General features: G+C 43.4%; 1 protein-coding gene across 4 annotated transcripts in view; it reads left to right on the top strand.

The window, feature by feature from the left end:
- Positions 1-22,910, top strand: part of LOC133484108 (uncharacterized) — a 68,105-nt gene that overhangs the window by 33,031 nt on the left and 12,164 nt on the right. For 2 of the 4 annotated variants that reach the window (XM_061786231.1, XM_061786228.1), the window contains 2 exons: positions 5,456-5,626; positions 7,246-7,438. In XM_061786231.1, coding sequence (XP_061642215.1) covers positions 5,456-5,626; positions 7,246-7,438 — 364 coding nt within the window. Of the gene's footprint in view, positions 1-5,455; positions 5,627-7,245; positions 7,439-9,418; positions 10,054-22,910 lie in introns of those variants that run through there. The other 2 variants (XM_061786230.1, XM_061786229.1) reach the window with 2 other exon arrangements.

Here is a 22,910-nt window from a genome sequence, read left to right as displayed (position 1 = left end):
GCGAACGCTCAGGATTCGTGACCCGTTCGCGATCCTCGAAGGCCTTTTCAACAGAACTTTACATAGGGAATCTCCCCACAGTTCAAAGCATACAGCGCATAAAACGGATATCCAAATAACATTTGGAATGCAACACACTATTTTCACTCGGGCTAACCTTTGTTTCTCTCGTTAACAAGTGCTCGGACATTGGTCGCTATGGTAAAGGAATGTGTTCACACATCGACAACATAGCCACAATCTCAGTTTTGTGTTTGGGTTAGGTCAAACTTAGTATCTCCTCACTCTGGGCCACCACACTGTAACGGTTATGGAATGAAATAAGAATTGTGCTTAATTTAGACGAAAACAATGAGTTGGAAGCGGCGCCTGCATCACTTCCGGGTTATCGTAATTTTAAATTACAACTTTATAAATCAAGATATTTGATATATATGAGGGGCACCACGTCATATTTTTACAAGTTTAACTTCAGGCAAAATGACAACAAACCTTTTTAATCAGTCTCTTATTGGAAGGTGGCTACATTTTAGAAACTTTGAGTTCTAGACTTTCTAGAGGTTTCGTTCTGAACAGAAACACACACATAATCAATGCAAGTGGTGAATTTTATCTAAAATTTAATAATAAAAAGGGGTTTCTACAGGATAAAACACAAACAAACACAAAACAAACAAGATATCTACGAACATTGGTGAAGGAAGGGATTTGTGACATGAGATGAGCAGAATGCGGGTCTAGTCAATGCGTATAGTCTCGTTAATATAAACCAAAATATGCACTAATCCGTACTTTTAGTAGACCGCATTGTTGTACTTTGTGTCTGGAACACGTTTGAGGCAGGCGAGTCAGCCTTCTGAGTGTTCAGCCGGCCCGGTCCGCACCGGGAACATGTGGATTCGATGGATGGGAGGAAGGAAAAAAGGGAGGAAAAGCCTAGACATGGGAGAATCAAGTATTATTTTATATATGTGAACTGTAAATACGTTACATTACCGCAGTGCCATTAAACAACAGCAGCCGATTCTTGAACTAACGGAATTTGTCAACAGCATTTCAAGTGACAAATGGAAAGTATTTTTGGACACATTGTTCAGTCCCGACGGTGTGTTTTATCGATGATCCACTATACCTCATTCCTTGACGAATCACGAACGAATGACTCACAACTAGTACGTTCAGTAAAGTGAAGTGCGTCTCCCGCCTGCACACTGGCTGCTTATTGATCATTGGGCGAAGATTCACAAGTGAGTGACAGAATGCTGCAAGCAGTTCCGTTCCCACTCCCAGCTGGCTTGCTATCGTGAGAGCTAACAAAAGAAAGAATCACTTCAGAAAGTGATTCAGGTCAGTACGTTCACAAAAAAATAATGTTCGTTTGAACGAATTGTTCGCGAACAACACCACGATAACAGGAACAGACACTTTCCAATATAGGCCTCGTCATCCAGATAGTAAATGCACAACCTGTGGTGAGTCTGGCTACTCACTGCAGCACTTCCAGTCTCACCCATGCATCTGAACAGGAAACAAATCCAGCAATTTTGACTATGAAATCCATCCATCCATTTTCTTTACCGCTTATCCTCACTAGGGTCGCGGGCTGCTGGAGCCTATCCCAGCTATCTCCGGGCAGGAGGCGGGGTACAACCTGAACCGGTCGCCAGCCAATCGCAGGGCACATAGACACAAACAACTATCCGCATTCACATTCACACCTACGGGCAATTTAGAGACCTCAATCAACGTACCTATAAAATAATTATTGAACACATACCAAAGAACTAAAATGTATTTTTTCAAACATTATTATGCCCCTCCTTGAGCCGTCACCTTATCGTGGTGGAGGGGTTTGTGTGTCCCAATAATCCTAGGAGATAAGTTGTGTGGGGCTTTATGCCCTTGGCAGGGTCACCCATGGCAAACAGGTCCTAGGTGAGGGACCAGACAAACCACGGCTCAAAGACCCCTTATGAAGAAGACAAATTATGGACTCAGGTTTCCCTTGCCTGGACGCGGGTCACCGGGGCCCCTCTCTGGAGCCAGGCCTGGAGGTGGGGCTCGAAGGAGAGCACCTAGTGGCCGGGCCCCATGGGCTGGGCACAGCCCGAAAGGGTAATGTGGGTCCCCCTTCCCATGGGCTCACCATCTGTGGGAAGGGCCATAGGAGTCGGGTGCAGTGCGAGCTGGGCGGCGGCCGAAGGCGGGGACCATGGCGAGCCGATCCCCGGCTACAGAAGCTGGCTCTAGGGATGTGGAATGTCACCTCTCTGGCAGGGAAGGAGCCCGAGCTGATGTGTGAAGTCGAGAAGTTCCGACTAGATATAGTCGGACTCGCCTCCACGCACAGCTTGGGCTCTGGTACCAGTCCTCTCGAGAGGGGTTGGACTCTATTCCACTCTGGAGTTGCCCACGGTGACAGGCGCCGAGCAGGTGGGGGTATACTTATTGCTCCCCGGCTCTGTGCCTGTACGTGGGGATTCACCCCGGTGGACGAGAGGGTATCCTTCCTCCGCCTTTGGGTGGGGGGACGGGTCCTGACTGTTGTTTGTGCCTATGCACCAAACAGTAGTTCAGAGTACCCACCCTTTATGGAGTCCTTGGAGGGGGTGCTGGAGAGCGCTCCCGCTGGGGACTCCATCGTTCTGCTGGGGGACTTCAATGCTCACGTGGGCAATGACAATGAGACCTGGAAGGGCATGATTGGGAGGAACGCCCCCCCCGACAGAACCCGAGCGGTGTTCTGTTATGGTGCTTCTGTGCTCATCACGGATTGTCCATAACGAACACCATGTTCAAGCATAAGGGTGTCCACACATGCACTTGGCACCAGGACACCCTAGGTTGCAGTTCGATGATCGACTTTGTGGTCGTGTCATCAGACTTGCGGCCGCATGTCTTGGACACTTTGGTAAAGAGAGAGGCGGAGCTGTCAACTGATCACCACCTGGTGGTGAGTTGGCTCCGATGGTGGGGGAAGGTGCCGGTCCGACGTGGCAGGCCCAAACGTATTGTGAGGGTCTGCTGGGAACGTCTGGCGGAATCCCCTGTCAGAAAGAGTTTCAACTCCCACCTCCGACAGAACTTTGCTCATATTCCGGGGGAGGCGGGGGACATCAAGTCTGAGTGGACCATGTTCCACGCCTCCATTGCTGAAGCGGCCGACCGGAGCTGTGGCCGTAAGGTGGTCGGTGCCTGTCATGGCGGCAATTCCCGAACCCGTTGGTGGACACCAACGGTGAGGGATGCCGTCAAGCTGAAGAAGGAGTCCTATCTGGCCTTTTTGGCCTGTGTGACTTCTGAGGCAGCTGATGGGTACCGGCTGGCCAAGCGGAATGCAGCTTTGGTGGTCGCTGAAGCAAAAACTCGGGCATGGGAGGAGTTCGGTGAGGCCATGGAGAAAGACTTCCGGACGGCTTCGAGGAAATTCTGGTCTACCATCCGGCGTGTCAGGAGGGGAAAGCAGTGCACCAACAACACTGTGTATAGTGGGGATGGGGCGCTGCTGACCTCGACTCGGGACGTTGTGAGCCGGTGGGGAGAACACTTCGAAGACCTCCTCAATTCCACCGACACGCCTTCCCATCAGGGAGCAGAGTCTGGGTTCTCTGAGGCGGGCTCTCCTATCTCTGGGGTTGAGGTCACCGACCGAGGTGGGTTAAAAGCTCCTCGGTGGCAAGGCCCCAGGGGTGGATGAGATTCGCCAGGAGTTCCTCAAGGCTCTGGATGTTGTAGGGTTGTCCTAGTTGATACGCCTCTGCAACATCGCGTGGACATCGGGGACAGTGCCTCTGGAATGGCAGACTGGGGTGGTGGTCCCCCTTTTTAAGAAGGGGGACCGTAGGGTGTGTTCCAACTACAGGGGGATCACACTCCTCAGCCTCCCTGGTAAGGTCTATTCAGGGGTGCTGGAGAGGAGGGTCCGTCAGGAAGTTGAATCTCAGATTCAGGAGGAGCAGTGTGGTTTTCGTCCTGGCCGTGGAACAGTGGACCAGCTCTACACCCTTGGCAGGGTCCTCGAGGGTGCATGGGAGTTCGCCCAACCAGTCTACATGTGTTTTGTGGACTTGGAGAAGGCGTTCGACCGTGTCCCTCGGGGGGTCCCGTGGGGGGTGCTTCGGGAGTATGGGATACCGAACCCCCTCATACGGGTCCCTGTACGACCGGAGTCAGAGTTTGGTCCGCATATCCGGCAGTAAGTCGGACTCATTTCCGGTGAGGACTCCACCAATGCTGCCCTTTGTCACCGATTGTGTTCATAACTTTTATGGACAGAATTTCTAGGCACAGCCTAGGCGTAGAGGGGGTCCGTTTTGGTGGCCTCAGTATTGCATCTCTGCTTTTTGCAGATGATGTGGTTCTGTTGGCTTCATCAAGCCGTGACCTCCAACTCTCACTGGAGCAGTTCGCAGCAGAGTGTGAAGCGGCTGGGATGAGAATCAGCACCTCCCAATCTGAGACCATGGTCCTCAGTCCGAAAAGGGTGGCGTGCCCTCTCCAGGTCAGGGATGAGATCCTGCGCCAACTGGAGGAGTTCTAGTATCTTGGGGTCTTGTTCACGAGTGAGGGAAGAATGGAACGGGAGATCGACAGGTGGATCGGTCCAGCATATGCAGTGATGCGGACTTTGTATTGATCCGTTGTGGTAAAGGAGCTAAGCCGAAAGGCGACGCTCTCGATTTACCGGTCGATCTACGTTCCTACCCTCACCTATGGTCACGAGCTGTGAGTCGTGACTGAAAGAACAAGATCCCGGATACAAGCGGCCAAAATGAGTTTCCTCCGCAGGGTGTCCAGGCTCTCCCTTAGAGATAGGGTGAGAAGCTTAGTCATCCCGGAGGATCTCAGAGTAGAGCCACTGCTCCTTCACATCGAGAGGAGCCAGATGAGGTGTCTGGGGCATCTGATTCGGATGCCTCCCGGATGCCTCCCTGGTGAGGTGTTCCGGGCACGTCCCACCTGGAGGAGACCCCAGGGACGACCCAGGACACGCCCTCCTTCGGCTGGCCTGGGAACGCCTCGGGATCCCCCCGGAAGAGATGGATGAAGTGGCTGGGGTGAGGGAAGTCTGGGCGTCCCTGCTAAACCTACTGCCCCCGCAACCCGACCTCGGATAAGCGGTAGAAAATGGATGGATGGATGGATCATTATTATGATTATTACTTATTTTTTTCTCTTAATGTTGCAGGTGAGGCTCTGCCTCCCCTACATACCCTATATGTATGACTAAGCTACAGAGCAAATCTAATTACTGTATTGGTGGATTAAATGTAACGACTAATTGGTTTTATATTTCATAATCCTTTCAATTTCTGTTTCATGAAATGTCTGTTTCATTGAAACATAGATTGTTCATGTCTTCAGATAACTTGCCAAATGTTTTCAAAGATGGTGCCTTTTAATATTTTTTCATAAGAATACATTGTTGTTCTTATTTTTCCATTATGTGTTACAGAGTAAAGTCTGTTATGTCAAAGCAGCCCTACCACAAGTACTTGAGCTTCTGAAAACACAATTCCATTATGGTCGGAATTCAGACAACAGAAGATATGTCAACATTTTGGAAAAGGCTATCTACCATCTTTACTCCCAAGGATGTATATCTGAAATAAATGAAGAGATTGAGGTAAGAAACAGATTTGACGAATTACAGTATTAAATGAAAAAGGGCCAAACCCTAATATATATATATACATATATATATAATTGGCGGCACGGTGGACGACTGGTTAGAGCGTCAGCCTCACAGTTCTGAGGACCCGGGTTCAATCCCGGGTCCCATCTGTGTGGAGTGTTCTCCCCGTGCCTGCGTGGGTTTTCTCCGGGCACTCCGGTTTCCTCCCACATCCCAAAAACGTGCATTAATTGGAGACTCTAAATTGCCCGTAGGTGTGAATGTGAGTGCGAATGGTTGTTTGTTTGTATGTGCCCTGCGATTGGCTGGCAACCAGTTCAGGGTGTACCCTGCCTCCTGCCCGATGACAGCTGGGATAGGCTCCAGCACGCCCACGACCCTAGTGAGGAGAAGCGGCTCAGAAAATGGATGGATATATAATTGAACAAACAAATATTTACGTGACAGGTGTTATGCCAAATTTTGGCATCTGGCCCAGATGATACGCAATTATGATGAACATAATTGTAATTAAAATATATTGGATCAATGACAGAAATGACGGATATTAGTTAAAAAAAACATATCATTGGCATGCCTTGAGGTGACTACTGCATTGCCTCCAATTCTGCTATCTTCTTATACTGTAATTTTTAATGCCACCACTATGGCCACTTTTGTTGATTTGACTATCTTTTTTCATATTTGAGGAAATTTTTAATTCAGAATTGCACTCTGTGTCAGATTAAAAGATGAACACCATTTAAAATGCGTTCATCTATTTTTGGCAGAATACATGAGCCTTTACTCTCCCTACAAAGAATAGTGTAGTGTAGAGATGGGCAAATTAATTAGGCTGGGGCCACAATGTTTTGGCAGCGCTATCAGGGGACCGCATGGGACCGCAATTTTCCTGGTCGAGTGCACAACCTGTGGTATATATATATATATAGTCTGGGGTGGATGAATTTAACCCGATAGATCACTGAGAGCAAGGCCTTCTTGTTCAATATCAGTGTGTAACCTCACAAATGTGCTTTCAATGGTCAAAGGTTCCCACAAACAGACTCCTAAACCCTGTGGACAGCGTTCCCAGAAGTGTTGAAGCTGTTTTAGCTGCAAATGGTGAATTGACATCATAATGAACCCTATGGATTAGGAATGGGATGTCACTTCCTGTATTATAATTTTTTTTTGACAAAAAATTAATTGAGCATCCGGCCCGTAAGCCCCCAGTTGCCCATCCCTGATGCAGTGTCTCATGCATTTGTACTATTCTTCAGCTTTCTTGGTCACTTGAGAAATATCACTAGCCATCTACTGTATAAATCTGTGCACTTATATATACTCACTTTAATCCAAGAGGGTTAAACACGACAAATACAAGTCACCCAAATAAGAGGATACGACAAGGGGTGCACGAGTGGTGCGCAGGTGCGCATGCACACTGAAAATTTTGTACTCATAAAACGGAATTGTTAACCCCTTAAATTTAAATGTATTCACACAGATGTTTTTTTTAAATATTTTATCTGAACTTTAATTGTATTGATTATTGTATACTGTCATGTTAAGCAGCTTTTCATGTCTGATTTAATATTGGTTGTTGGGATTGGTGTGCTTCTGTTTAGGACACTCCATCAAGGTTAATAAAGATGGTAGAAAGCACTCCGAAGGAAGCTCTGAAAAAAGCCCAACATGTGATGCAGATGTATATGAGACTGATGGCATTAAGCACTCGTCCTGTGGACTGGAATTGTCAATCAGAATATTCTCTTGGAGATGATTTAAATACCACACAAGTTGGTGTTACCAGCACCACAGGTAAGAAAACAACATCTTGACTGGTATAACAAATATGGTACAGTGGTGCTTTTAAGTTCGTCCATGAATTGTTCCATGACGCCGGTCGAACTTTGATTTAGTCGACTTTCATAGTGAAATTTACTATAGTATTATTACTAAAATTGTTATTATTATATTTTAATAATTTGTTGCAATCTACCACCTTCATAAAACATTTATTAACTTCATGAATATGTTTTTTATAACATTATAGTAATATATTAATTGTCATGCATACCAGTTTCTAATGAATCCATTAATGAATCCATTAAAAAAAAGAAAATGAGAGTCCTCTCAAGCCAAGTCAATAGAAGCAAATTAGGAAGTAGAAAACCAACAAAAATAAAAGTGATAACCTGGTAAACATTACTTAAAATAACCAACACTTCTGTTCAGTAATACACTTGACTACAAGTGATCAGCCCTGCTTTAACCTGGACAATAGTACTTGGACACACTGGATTCTATTCTGTGTGTCTCCTTCTTCAGTAACTTCCAGTTGTTATTCTTTTCTTACCACCATCATCTGTTCAGAAAAAGCTTAAAACAAAGTAAATAAAGGGCATAAATACCCACGCACACACACGCACACACACAATCAATCATTTGATGATGACTTATGCGGAGCTTACACCTAACGATTTTCACAGTCACAGACTAAAAACTGAAATTCAGAAGGAAATTTTAAGAGTATACTGGAGTCACGGTGCGCTCCTGTCATCTCGATCGTTTAGTATAAGGTAGTAATCTCGAGGTCATTTAGATCAGTCTTTTCCGAGTCTTGGGCTTACGATAACATCAAATGTGTTTGATATTATCACAAGTCTTTCAGTCTTTGCGGTGAGGTGACACAACCGACAACCAACAGATGAACTCTTAACAAAACTGGAAAAAGGAAACTTTCCAAATAAACAATCACTACAGCGGCATGGATGAACGGGAAACACCGCTGAATCAGCGAAGGTCACGAACGAGGAGCGGTGATAGAGCTGTGGGCAGAACAGTCCAGCTTGTTTGACATAAACTCTCCACTTTGTCGTGATACAGTAGAGAGTTTACGTCAAACAGGGGAAAAGATGGACTGACATCGCGCGGACCCTGCAAATAATAAAAAGTCAAAGTCCACGGATGTCATGCGAAGCAATTCTTGAAATTAATTTCTGTCATTTGCCTGGTTAAAAATGACAAAAGCAGAAACAAAGTAAAGCAAAAACACATTGTTCCGTTTTTCCATGTGAATACATTATAGGCCTAAATGGGCATTGTCATCAAGGCTGGGCAGGATTGCAAAATATAATTGGTTCAATCTCTGGCAGTGTAGTCAACGTATGCTGGTTCTTAATGTGCATCACCTCTTCTGATATTACATGGACTAAATAAATTGCAATTGAAAAAAAAGACAGTTTTCAAGTCCCTGTCCATATAACCAGGGCCATGCCCACATTCTGTAGCGTCTTTTCTTCTTGCTGACGTCAGTTTTTTTTCTGCACAAACTGCTGCACACACTGGACCAGCTGTAGCCAAAAGCTTTTGCTTCTCCATTTTGTGTCTCCCAAGAGCATGATGGGGAAAAATTGCATCGTGGGAAAGAAAATGCCCAAAGAATCTAGTTGTAGTCTTGTAAATAGTGACCCTGCAAGATTCACAGTCTTTGTAAAATCTCAGTGTGTGACTAGGCTGTGACTAAAGATTCTACAGTTTGTGAGATGATAGTTTTTCAAGAATCTTTTCATAGTCTTCTGATGTGAACATAGCATAAAATGAATTCTGCTGACAGCTAGAAAACTATTGAACACAAAAACAGAAAACAACCTTTTCGAACTCTCAGGTGCCACTGTACATTTTAACTGCTATGCAATAATGTGTTTAATCATTATTTTATCATTCATTTTTCTGTGAATCCAGATTCCTAAATATGTCTAGTTGGATAGGTGAGATTTGTTGCATTCTTTATTTCAGGGGAAGCGGATGGAGGCCACAAATAAAGCTAGTCTCCTCCATTACCTGGTAATGAAGGTTGCATTTCTCAGTGTCATATTTCAGAGTGAAAAAAACCAAAATCATCACCGCATTTGAGTACAACTTGAAGAGTGCAATTTATGAGACCACCAACCAAAGGTTTATGCCACAGCCTCACAACTCAACTCAGCTCAACTCAACCTTATCTATATTGCACTTAAACAACTGCAGCTGTAACAAAGTGCTGTATATAAAATGTAAAAGGCAATCATTTAAAAAATAACGCAATCATAAATGTTTTTTTTTTTTCAAACTAACAAGTCAAATATTCTTTTCTAATTAAAATATACAATAGCTCCCTTTACATTAGAATTTAGCATACAGAAGATGCGGAGTTGTATTTCATCTTGTTGCACCTTGCAAGCTGTGAGTAGATGAGCAAGAGAAGTGTCAGTCCAGTTTGACCAGTACGATGTTGATCATTGGGACACTGACATTGTAATCTCGCAATCTCTGCATGAATGACATCACCAATGTTTGCTACAAGATGTGTTTGTAAATAAACAAGCAAGTGTAGTTTTCTAACAGCTGATAGTTCATCTGTTGGCGAATAAAACACAGACAGAAAGATTGGTTCATTCCTTCTGTCCCATTTAATCGACTCTCTCACTTCACTTTAGTACATTTTAGTGTCGGCTCTCATTCCACTAGGCATCTCCTCCGGGATTTTAATTTCCCTTAATTTTTCCTTAAAAGGACACTGTGTAGGAATTACTCCCATCTCGCATTGAATTTGTGCATCGCATCCAAAAAAAAATAGTGCACTCTAGACCCTCAGTTTTAAAACACTTATTGCAACAATGTTAGCAATAACAAAAAACCACAAACAACGACAACACTGCCAAACAAAACCGAATGAAAAAAGTTAGCTTGAGGCTAATTTAGGCAGTGTTGACTTACTGGTCGAGGAAAAAGCTGGCAACTTCAGTTTCAAGATGGCACACTGTCATGGTGCTACCCTACTGGGTCACCATTCTTATGTATAAATAAATCTAGAAATCTGTGCTTACGAGAATGTATCAGATTATTAGCAGAGGTCATAACAAACCAGTTCACCTCACACTGCACCCGACCCCTATGGTTCTTCCCACAGGTGGTGAGATCATGGGAAGGGGGACCCATGTTACCCTTTCGGGCTGTTCACCATGGGTGCAGGCCCGGCCGCCGGGCGCTCGCCTTCAAACCCCACCTCTAGGCCTGTTTCCAGAGGGGGGTCCCGGCAACCTGCATCCGGGCAAGGGAAACCTTAATCCATTTATTTTAATGTTAAGCAGTATCGACAGATGGATCGGCGCAGTGTCTGCGGACTTTGTATCGGTCCGTTGTGGTGAAGAAGGAGCTAAGCCGAAAGGTGAAGCTCTCAATTTCCCAGTCGATCTATGTTCCTACCCTCACCTATGATCATGAGCTTTGGGTCATGACCGAAATATTAAGATTCCAGACACAAGCGGCCAAAATGAGTTTCCTCCGCAGGGTTTCCGGGCTCTCTCTTAGATATAGGGTGAGAAGCTTGGTCCTCCGTGAGGGGCTCAGAGTTGAGAGGAGCATTGAGAGGAGCCAGATGAGGTGGCTCAGGCATCTGATTAGGATCCCTCCTGGACGCCTCCCTGGTGAGGTGTTCTGGGCATGTCCCACCTGGAGGAGACCCCGGGGACGACCCAGGACACGCTGGAGACATTATGTCTCCCAGCTGGCCTAGGAACGCCTCGTAGTCCCCCTGAAAGAGCTGGACGAACTGGCTGGAGAGACAGAAATCTGGGCTTCCCTGATAAAGCTACTGCCCCTCGACCCATTCTCGGATAAGCGGAAGGAAATGGATGGATAGATAATAAACTAGTGATAACACTTATATAAACACAGACATTGATTTTAGATGTTATTGATGTTACACAGTATCCCTTTAAGGCATTAAATTGTAAAATTTAACTTACTCTCTCATTCAAGAGTTGTTTTCATGCCATTTCTGGGATTTTGTCTGTCCTGTATCCTTTTATGGTGGAGCATTAGCACAGACTTGTGGGTATGAAGCTGTTTTATCTGCATCTCAGATTAAACCTGAGATGTTTTATGTAATTTACAACTTTCTGAGACACCCATTCATATTCCTACACCAGGGTTTGAGGGGTGTCAAACCCAAAATGTTCAGAAACATGCCTGTGAATATTCTCATTCATCCAGCTCATTGTATTCTCAGGGCATTTAATCAATCGTAACTGGACTGTTCAGGTTGTCTTCGAAGACATTTGGCCTCTCCTCTGAGCAGTTCATGCTCAAAGATTAGCAGGGACAGCGCTAAGATAAGGGGTTTGTGTTGGAAGTATTTAGCCTCGAAGGTAGAGGCACGCGGCACGCCACAACCATTTGGGTTGCAAAACAACAGTTAAGATACAATAGAGAAAAGCCTCTAATATCGAACGACAGCCATAAGGGTGGAACTACACTTGTTAGTATTCCATTCACTTACAGCAATGGTCATAGAGGCACCTAAAAAAACAAACGTGTCGTTTGTTACATATTTGCTGGAGGTTTAATTATTGAATCTCTCAAGAAGGGATGAAAGGAAAGAATTGTATGTGGAAGAAAGAATAGGAAAGGATTGTGTTAGTGCTGGGCAATGTATTGTGAAGCTCAATTAGATTGTGATTTTATTAATGCTCGACATGGAAAAAGGGGCTCATCAATTTTATCTTCTATACTTTTCTGTCATGGTCTGTGCCCTGCAGTTCCTTTTTTGGAACTTGGGTGGCGCTTTGTGCCTCGCCTTTCCCTCTCTCTCTCTCCCTCCCCAGCGATCATCACCTCCTCACCCGCCCACCTGTTCTCAATCAGTACTCATCAATGACTGCATATAAGCCTGCCAGATCCAGGAATCCAGCGCCAGAGTATTTACGCTCGTTCGTGTGCTCCTTCCGTTTTCAGTATTCTGAGAGATTTCGACCCCCCACGAGACTTCCGCAGCAGCTCTTGTTGCGTGGAGACAAGAACAAGAAGAGGCTATTGACTAGCAAGTCAGAAATAGTCCTAAAAGGGCACGTAATGGCTATCATTTGGAAACAATCCTAGCCTGCAAAATGTGTATAAAAGATGTTGCGACGAAGACGAAGTGTGTAAAATCACCTGAAGATGAAGCACGTTATCCAGTGTGATGCATGTCACACGCGAAAGAGAGACGCGACTTCTTGTACCGCTCCTATAACCTAACCATAACAAACTAAACAGGATCTATGGTCTGCTCCTTTCGTTATGAGAGGTCGAGCACCAAATGGAGGGAGGTAACATCAACAATCTCATTCTACATATTGCAGCCAAGAACATGATTCCTATTTATACGTTGGAAAATGATGATGCATTCAAAAAGATGATGAAAACATTGGATATGAAAACAATGGATCCCAGATATGAGTTGTCCAGTAGGAAGTGTTTTGCGGCGGTAGCATTGCCTGAAGTTTACAATAACATCAGGGAGATAATTCAATTCTAGGACGCTGGAATCACATCAGGTTGCTACAGTGGCTTCTCTTATTTTTAGATCATTATATATTAAAATACCTGCAGGTAAAAGTAGTTTATTTCTTTGTGATGTTTATAATTGTGAAATAAACCTTCGATTTTTCAATTTACATCAATATGGTCCGGTCTGGCTTTATGACCCAAAAAACACCATACCAACAGTGAAGTTCAGAGGTTGCAACATGATGGTATGGGGCTGCTTCTCAGCAAACAGTACTGGTAAACTTCACATTATTGAAGGAAGGATGAATGGGCAAATGTACAGAGACATTCTTGACAAAAATCTGCTGCCATCTAGGAGGAGGATGAAAATGACATTTCAGCAGGATAATGATCAAAAACATACTGCCACGGAAACTCTCAATTGGTTTCAAAGAAAACAAATGAAGCTGCTAGAATGGCCCAGCCAAGCACCAGACTTGAATCCAATCGAAAATCTATGGAAATAACTGAAACTCAAGGTCCATTAAAGAAGCCCACAGAATCTTCAAGATTTGAAGACTGCTTGTGTGGAGGAATGGGCCAAAATCACACCAGAGCAATAAATGCGACTAGTTTCTCCATACTGGAGGCGTCTTGAAGCAAACAAAGGCGTTTGTACAAACTGTTAAATAAATACCAATTGGGTGTTCAATACTTTTCCCCTGTGTCACTGACAAGGGGCTTTATTGCTGTTTGATTATTGATAGATTTTAGGTGTTGTCTTGGCTTTCCATGCCTTTTTGCACCTCATCAAGCTCAAAACCTACTTTGGGTCTTCATAAAGATGTCTGACCCAGTTGACTCCTCTTTGGTGATAGTTGACTAAGTCGTATATTATCTTTTTTCCTGAGTCCACTTTACCCTGGCTCTGGGGAAGATATGGCATGCTCTGAATTATTTTAATCTGAATGGATTCCATGAGGTTTTTCACTGCATCTTTGAATTCCTTTCCATGACCATGCCTTAGGTGGGCCATGCTCAATGTAAATGTCTGGCAAACTCCATGCTACGTTTCGTCTTCAGTGGTCTTAACCAGGTGTGTCTGCTGAATACGTCTATTATAGTGAGGTTGTACCAACATGTAGCTCTAGTGTGCTTGACTCGCCATTTCCCCATGTCAAGCAGGTCTATCTGGCGACGAACTTGAACTGCTTTGGCTTTAATGGATTTTGGAATGGGTTTGTTTTCAAAAGTAGCCTTATGCAGTTGGTAGCATTTTGATCTGTCCAATGTGTCTTAAATACAAGCTCAACTGATTATTCTTCTCTATGGTGTATGTTCACTCCCGCGACCCTTGTGAGGATAAGCGGCTCAGAAAATGGATGGATGGATGTAATTGCCTGGCCATCCTCACCGAGAGTATAAGGTTGTTTACTCTGCAAAAGTCAAACAAGTGCAGAACGCTAGAACCTTGATCTCTCTGCTACAGAAATATTAAATTTAGCCTTGAGTGCCTTGAGTACGATGGAACGGTGGACGACTGGTTAGAGTGTCTGCCTCACAGTTCTGAGGACCGGGGTTCCCTGGCCCCGCCTGTGTGGAGTTTGCATGTTTTCTCCGGGCACTCCGGTTTCCTCCCACATCCCAAAAACATGCATGGTAGGTTGATTGAAGACACTAAATTACCCGTAAGTGTGAATGTGAGTGTGAATGGTTGTTTATGTGTGCCCTGCGATTGGCTGGCAACCAGTTCATGGTGTACCCCGCCTCCTGCCCGATGATAGCTGGGATAGGCTCCAGTGCTCCCCCGACCCCTGCGGGGATAAGCGGCTCAGATAATGGATGGATGGATGGATGCCTTGAGTATCACATACTGTAAATCTCATCTGACATTTGTTTCTGTGCATGTCCTCTACATTCCCAGATGACACAGGAGAGGGCAAAGATTGTTTATAGTATTCCCATCTTTTCAGATCTGTGAAATACTGTACATGCAATTGTGTTTCAGATTATTGTATATCATTCTCTTCTTTAAACTATAAACTCAGATTATATGGCCTAACATGTTAAACAGCTAAAGAAAGTTACAAAGCTACAGACACAAACACACGCATGCATCCACACACACACACACACACACAGCCACACACACACGCACACACACACTCTTGTATTTGTTGCCTTCTTAAGACCACCCAATAAATGCCTACTTTTTATGACCATCCTTTCTAGACATCGTAGGAACAAATGAAAGACATCCCTGAACTTGGAAAAAATCTATTTTAATAGTATCACGGTATAATCTCTTATTTAACCTTCTTAAGACCACCCAACAAAATGCCTGACTTTTAAGGACCACTTTCTAGTTATCATAGGAATAATGCCTACCTTTTTAGGACCACACTTTCTTCTCCTTTTTTTTCTTTTTTTTTTAAATTAAATGATTTCAGCAAATGGCTGCAATATAACAAAAAATAAAGTAAAAAATATAAGGAGGTCTGCATACTTTCCGTAGCCACTGTGTGTGTATATATATATATATATATATATATATATATATATATATATAGTGGTGTAAAAAACGTGTTTGCCCCTTCCTGTTTTTTTTTTTGTTTTTTTGCATGTTTGCAACACTTAAATACAGTATTTCCCATCACCAAACACATTTAAATATTAGTCAAAGACAACACAAGCAAACACAAAATGCAGTTGTTAAATGAAGGTTTTTATTATTATTGCTTCCCTAAATCCTGGTTGGGCCACCCTAAGCAGCAACAACTAATTGAGACAAGCCTTCATGTTCTTTTTGGTCAGCAGTGGTTTCCGTCTTGGAACTCTGCCATGCAGGCCATTTTTGCCCAGTCTCTTTCTTATGGTGAAGTCATGAACACTGACCTTAACTGAGGCAAGCGAGGCCTGCAGTTCTTTGGTTGTTGTTGTGGGGTCTTTCGTGACCACTTGGATGAGTTGTTGCTGCGCTCTTGGGGTAATTTTGGTCAGCCGGCCACTCTTGGGAAGGTTCACCACTGTTATGTTTTCCCCATTTGTGGATAATAGTTCTCACTGTGGTTCGCTGGAGTCCCACAGCTTTAGAAATGGCTTTGTAACCTTTTCCACACTGATAGTGTACAATTACTTGCTTTCTCATTTGTTCCTGAATTTCCATAGAGCTCGTCATGATGTCTAGCTTCTCAGAATTCTTTGGTCAACTTCACTTTGTCAGGCAGGTCCTATTTAAGTGAGTTCTGGATTGAGAGCAGGTGTGGCAGTATCGGGCCTGGGTGTGGCTAGAGAAAGTGAACTCAGGTATGATAAAACACAGTTACTGTATGTTTTAATCACTTTAACCAATCACTTTTTCACACAGGGCCGTGTAGGTCTGGATTTTTTTTTCTCCCTTAATAATAAAAACCTTTATTTAAAAATTGCATTTTGTGTTTACTTGTGTTGTATTTGTCTTTGTTTGACAATGGGGAACTTTTAAGTGTGACATACAACATGCAAAAAAAAAAAAAAAAAAAAAAAAAGAAATCAGGAAGGGGACAAACACTTTTTTTACACCACTTTTTCACGCAACTATATATAGTTTAATCACACAAAAAAACTCCCTAATCTCAGGGGAGAGGTCACGAAATCTTTGCTGGTATTTCCCTCGAGTAATCTATCTCACATCAGTGTGACACTTGACAGATGAGGCAAGCGCACTTTAAAAACAACATTGGGAAAATAAATCCTCCTCCCACTCTGTATGGAAGTGGAAAGTTTTTGGCTTCTTCCTTTGTCCCCCACTAGAAGACGAAATCAATTGGAGGCTAAAAGACAACTCACTAGTCTGCTGGAATTTTGCGGCATGCAGCACCGTTGTATACACATTCGCTTTGACCCATGTGTCAGAAAAGTCAGAAGTCTCACTGACTGTCCTGTATGTCAATCAAGTGACAGATTTCATAGTGAGGACGGATGATCCTGCAACGTCTAAAAAACAAAACAATAACAAAAAACAAAGTAATGCCACGGGATCGACCCACACTCCCTTTGCGATCGACCGGTCCATCGCGATTGACCTATTGGGCACCCAGGTGTTAGCTAGTCTTCTGCCCAGTTGTTATCAAATGAGAGATTGTCATTTTTTTTCTGGAGGTGGATATTGTGCCATAGTTTCAACAAAGCTCCTTGAAAACCGAAGGTGACCAATCAGTAAGTGTGCCTGCGAGAGCACGCAAATGAATGACACCTCGTTGGTCATGCATTCTGTCTCTGATTGTTTGATTTACCTTGGCCGCGGTGGTTTCCTTAAAATAACATTAGAGGTACAAGATTGGGCCAGAGAGGACTGATTTTTTTAAAGATAATTTTCCTAATGCACTACTGCAAGATTTATACTGACAGTTTTACCAACTATGCTTTTTTTTACAATGCAAACTCCACTTTGTACTGTAAAGGAAATATTTTAAATTACAGTTTAGCCTTTTAAAATGTCATACAAGTGTACAATAAGCATTTAGCATCAAATACAAAAACAATAAAATACAACCCACTATGCTACCCTATCTTTACTTTGTGTAACGTGATTCTTAAAGTGACGTGGTGACAATAAATTCCAGTGTATATTCTTCTCAATTTGTTCGGAACTTTTTTTTTGCTTAAATTGGCTCTTCCTTTGGAATAAATTATGCAAATAACGCAAAAAAAAAATCTAAAGTAGAGATATACTGTATATATATTTTTTTAAATAAAGGCTATTCTGACCGAAGAACATACTGGATCTGGCATCTGCCAATCAAGTTACAGTAACATAGAGCCGGTTTCAATATCACCTTAAAAACTCTCATACTCTTGAAAATATAAATCCAACTATAGCTTTTGCCTGTATTTGAGTATGCATTTGAGTATGCAATAATGAACTTCCTGTGTTGCTGTTTGGCGGTACTGCTCCGTTTGAAGTCAGGGGGATTATGGTTGCCACACCGTGAGATTTTCTCCCTTTATACTAATAAGAGCTAAACTTCAAAGGTATTTTTTGTCATGTGGTACTGGTGATTTTCGGGTTTAATTCTCACCTCTGGCCGGTGGAGTTTACAAGTTTGCAATTGGGTTTTCTCTGTGTACTCAGACTTCCTCCCACGTTTCCTAAAAAATGCATGTTAAATTGAAGACTAAACTGTCTATAAGTGTGAATGTGAGTGTGAATGGTTGCTTGGCTATACAGTTCACGGCCTGTGGTTGGCTCGCAACCAGTCCAGGTTGTACCCCATTGCCCAAAGTCAACTGGGATAGGTTCAGCATAGAACAGCATAGAAAATGGATGGATGGATGAGATGGCTTAATACCTAAAATACAGTTAAGAAAGGTATCAATCAGGAGACAGAACGATGTAAAGCTGTTTGCCATCTGCGTAACTGTGGAAGCTGATGACGTACGTCCCCCAGGGGAAGCATGTATAGATTAAAGAGAAGCCTTTAGTCTGACAAAGTAAAAGGACCTATCGGTGACCAAGCATATACAGTAGGTGTCTGCATAGATTCATAGAAGAACAGCACCAACGTGATCCTGTTTGCTCTCATGCGCTGTGGCTGAAGGGGGGGAGAAACATTGGTGTTAGAAGAGGACCTGCCACAGTGTGGTGGCAGAATAGTGTCTGCCTCGCAGCAAGCATTATTAGCGGTTTTACAGTTTGCGATTGGGGAAAACTAAATACAAAACACACAAATATTAAATAAATGAGCCTGACTGAAAATCAGAATGCATATTAGTGTCTGAACACATTATATTTGAGATGTGAATCAAATCAGAGAAGACACTTTCTAAAAGCCTCCACTGCTGTAATACAGACATTTTACCAATATATGATACTGTGATGCAGTAACATTTCTGCTTTTTTTTTTTTGTTTTGTTTTTTTGTGAGATTGCGCAATCTGAGATGAGGCTGGCTGATTGCTGCCTCACTTCCTGTCTCACCGATGTACGGTATTTGAACAGGAAATTCACAAATTCACCAATTCAAACCATTAAATCGTGGGAATACAATTGAATTCCAAAAGAAAATCAATGTAAAGCACATATTAAAGAACTAAAATATATATGTAGGCATAATCATTATTTTATTTAAACTCTTTACATGCACGTGAGGCTCTGCACGCACATCGCTGTGTGAGACATCCAGATTAGCCATCCTTTCAACTAAGGTTTATAGTGGGTTTCAAGTATTTTATATTTTTTCACTAACTGATACTTATTACATGTGACTGCTTAAATTCAGCTTTTACTTCTATGGCTCAACAATGTTAAAATGTTAAGTTAATAATAGCCTGTACAGTGAATGCAGCCCTATGGGGGGCACAAGCCAGTGCAAACTGTAGGCCGGTCCCAAGGCCGGATAAATGCAGAGGGTTGCGTCAGGAAGGGCATCCCGCTTAAAACTTTGCCAAACAAATATCGGTCGTGGCCCGGGTTAACAACGTCCGCCACCGGCGCCGTCAACCTGCAGGGCGCCGTTGGAAATTCAGCTACTGTGGGTCGAAGTCGAAGAAGAAGAAGAGGTGGAAAGCGGGTTCTTTGGCAGAAAGAGAAGAGGAAAGCACAGAGCCTAGAACTGAATGTGGGGACTTTGAATGTTGGGACTATGACAGGAAAATCTTGGGAGTTGGTTGACATGATGATTAGGAGAAAGGTTGATATATTGTGTGTCCAGGAGACCAGGTGGAAAGGCAGTAAGGCTAGAAGTTTAGGGGCAGGGTTTAAATTATTTTACCATGGTGTAGATGGGAAGAGAAATGGAGTCGGGGTTATTTTAAAAGAAGAGTTGGCAAAGAATGTCTTGGAGGTGAAAAGAGTATCAGATCGAGTGATTAGGCTGAAACTTGAAATTGAGGGTGTTATGTATAATGTGATTAGCGGTTATGCCCCACAGGTAGGATGTGAACTAGAGGTGAAAGAGAAATTCTGGAAGGAGCTAGACGAAGTAATTCTGAGCATCCCAGACAGAGAGAGAGTCATGATTGGTGCAGATTGTAATGGACATGTTGGTGAAGGAAATAGGGGTGATGAAGAAGTGATGGGTAAGTACCGCATCCAGGAAAGGAACTTCCAGGACAGATGGTGGTAGACTTTGCAACAAGGATGCAAATGGCTGTAGTGAACACTTTTCTCCAGAAGAGGCACAAACATAGGATGACCTACAAGAACGGAGGTAGAAGCATGCACGTGGATTACATTTTGTGCAGACGATGTAATCTGAAGGAGTTTACAGACTGTAAGGTTGTGGGAAAGGAGAGTGTGGCTAGACATCGTAAAAAGACTCTGGTAGTGGGAAGGAAGATTAGGAAGACAAAGGCAGAGCAAAGAACCAAGTGGTGGAAGCTGAGGCAGGACGAGTGTTGTGCAGCTTTTCGAGAAGAGGTGAGACAGGTTCTCGGTGGACAGGAGGAGCTTCCAGAAGACTGGACCACTGCAGCCAAGGTGATCAGAGAGGCAGGCAGGAGAGTACTTGGTGTATCTTCTGGCAGGAAAGGACAGAAGGAGACTTGGTGGTGGAACCTCACAGTACAGAAAATCATACAAGGAAAAAGGTTAGCTAAGAAGAAGTGGGACACTGAGAGGACCAAGGAGAGGTGAAAGGAATACATTGAGATGCGACACAGGGCAAAGGTAGAGGTGGCATAGGCCAAACAAGAGGCGTATGATGACATGTATGGCAGGTTGGACACTAAAGAAGGAGAAAATGATCTATACAGGCTGGCCAGACAGAGGGATAGAAATGGGAAGGATGGGCAGCAGGTTAGGGTGATTAAGGATAGAGATGGAAATATGTTGACTGGTGCCAGCAGTGTGCTAGCTAGATGGAAAGAATACTTCGAGGAGTTGATGAATCAGGAAAATGATAGAGAAGGGAGAGTAGAAGAGGCAAGTGTGGTGGACCAGGAAGTGGCAATGATTAGTAAGGGGGAAGTTAGAAAGGCATTAAAGAGGATGAAAAATGGAAAGGCAGTTGGTCCTGATAACATTCCTGTGGAGGTATGGAAGCATCTAGGAGAGGTGGCTGTGGAGTTTTTGACCAGCTTGTTCAATAGATTTCTAGCAGGTGAGAAGATTCCTGAGGAATGGAGGACAGGTGATGTGGAGGAATAAAGTTGATGAGCCACACAATGAAGTTATGGGAAAGAGTAGTGGAGGCTAGACTCAGGACAGAAGTGAGTATTTGCGAGCAACAGTATGGTTTCATGCCTAGAAAGTGTATCACAAATGCATTATTTGCCTTGACGATGTTAATGGAAAAGTACAGAGAAGGTCAGAAGGAGCTACATTGTGTCTTTGTAGATCTAGAGAAAGCCTATGACAGAGTACCCAGAGAGGAACTGTGGTACTGCATGCAGAAGTCTGGAGTGGCAGAGAAGTATGTTAGAATAATACAGGACATGTACGAGGGCAGCAGAACAGTGGTGAGGTGTGCTCTAGGTGTGACAGACAAATTTAAGCCTTGAGCCCCTTCCTGTTTGCAGTGGTAATGGATTGGCTGACAAATGAGGTTAGACTGGAATCCCCGTGGACCATGATGTTTGCAGATGACATTGTGATGTGCAGTGAAAGCAGGGAGCAGGTGTAGGAACAGTTGGAAAGATGGAAGCATGCACTGGAATGCAGAGGAATGAAGATTAGCCAAAGTAAGACAGAATATATGTGCATGAATGAGAGGGGTGGTGGGGGAAGAGTGAGGCTACAGGGAGAAGAGATAGCAAGGGTGGAGGACTTTAAATACTTGGGGTCAACCGTCCAGAGCAATGGTGAGTGTGGTCAGGAAGTGAAGAAATGGGTCCAAGCAGTTTGGAACGGGTGGAGGAAGGTGTCAGGTGTTTTATGTGACAGAAGAGTCTCTGCTAAGATGAAGGGCAAAGTTTATAAAACAGTGGTGAGGCCAGCCATGATGTACGAATTAGAGACAGTGGCACTGAAGAGACAACAGGAAGCAGACCTGGAGGTGGCGGAAATGAAGATGTGAGGTTCGCTCTCGGAGTGACCAGGATGGATAAAATTAGAAATGAGCTCATCAGAGGGACAGCCAAGGTTCGATGTTTTGGAGACAAAGAAAGAGCAAACTTCGATGGTTTGGACACGTCCAGAGGAGAAATAGTGAGTATATTGGTAGAACGATGATGAGGATGGAGCTGCCAGGCAAGAGAGCTAGAGGAAGACCAAAGAGAAGGTTGATGGATGTCGTGAGGGAAGACATGAGGGCAGTTAGTGTTCGAGAGGAGGATGCAGAAGATAGGCTTTTATGGAAAAGGATGACGCGCTGTGGCGACCCCTAAAGGGACAAGCCGAAAGGAAAAGAAGAAGAAGACAGTGAGTAAAAGTTTTATGAATAATATAAATTTGGACTCCGGAACAAATTAATCCAGATATAACTGATTTTAGAGGGGAATTTTATTTTGAAAGGCTACCAAATCCAAGTTGAATTGTGGTCAAACTTATCAGTCATGCAATAAATTAGTCTAATATATATATATATATATATATATATATATATATATATATATACATATATATGAATGCTTATGGCTGTGTGATATTTCAGTTTTTCTTTTTTAATAAATCTGCAAAAATTTCAACAATTACATTTTTTTCTGTCAATATGGGGTGCTGTGTGTACATTAATGAGGGAAAAAAATAACTTCAATGATTTTAGCAAATGGCTACAATATAACAAAGAGTGAAAACTGTAAGGGGGTCTGAATACTTTCCGTACCCACTGTGTGTATATATATATATAGTGCAGTCCATTTAGCATTTACCATTTAAAGGTTTTCGAGTAATTGTACAGTAGTAAAAAGTATTTCCTCAGTTCTTATTGCATTGTTGACCTACAAGCATCGAGAGCACACTGTTTCAGTGCTGGATTGAGCACATGATATCAACAAATGATGTATTGTTGTTCTTATGTACATGTTATCGTAAGTTAGGCTGTCGCATGCCAGCAATGGCCCTCAGGATGCATTTTGATACA

The sequence above is a fragment of the Phyllopteryx taeniolatus genome, chromosome 9 (genome assembly GCF_024500385.1).
Source record: "Phyllopteryx taeniolatus isolate TA_2022b chromosome 9, UOR_Ptae_1.2, whole genome shotgun sequence".
Classification (NCBI taxonomy): Eukaryota; Metazoa; Chordata; class Actinopteri; order Syngnathiformes; family Syngnathidae; genus Phyllopteryx; species Phyllopteryx taeniolatus.
Note: the sequence above shows the minus strand (reverse complement) of the source record. Positions and strands in the feature narration are given on the sequence as shown.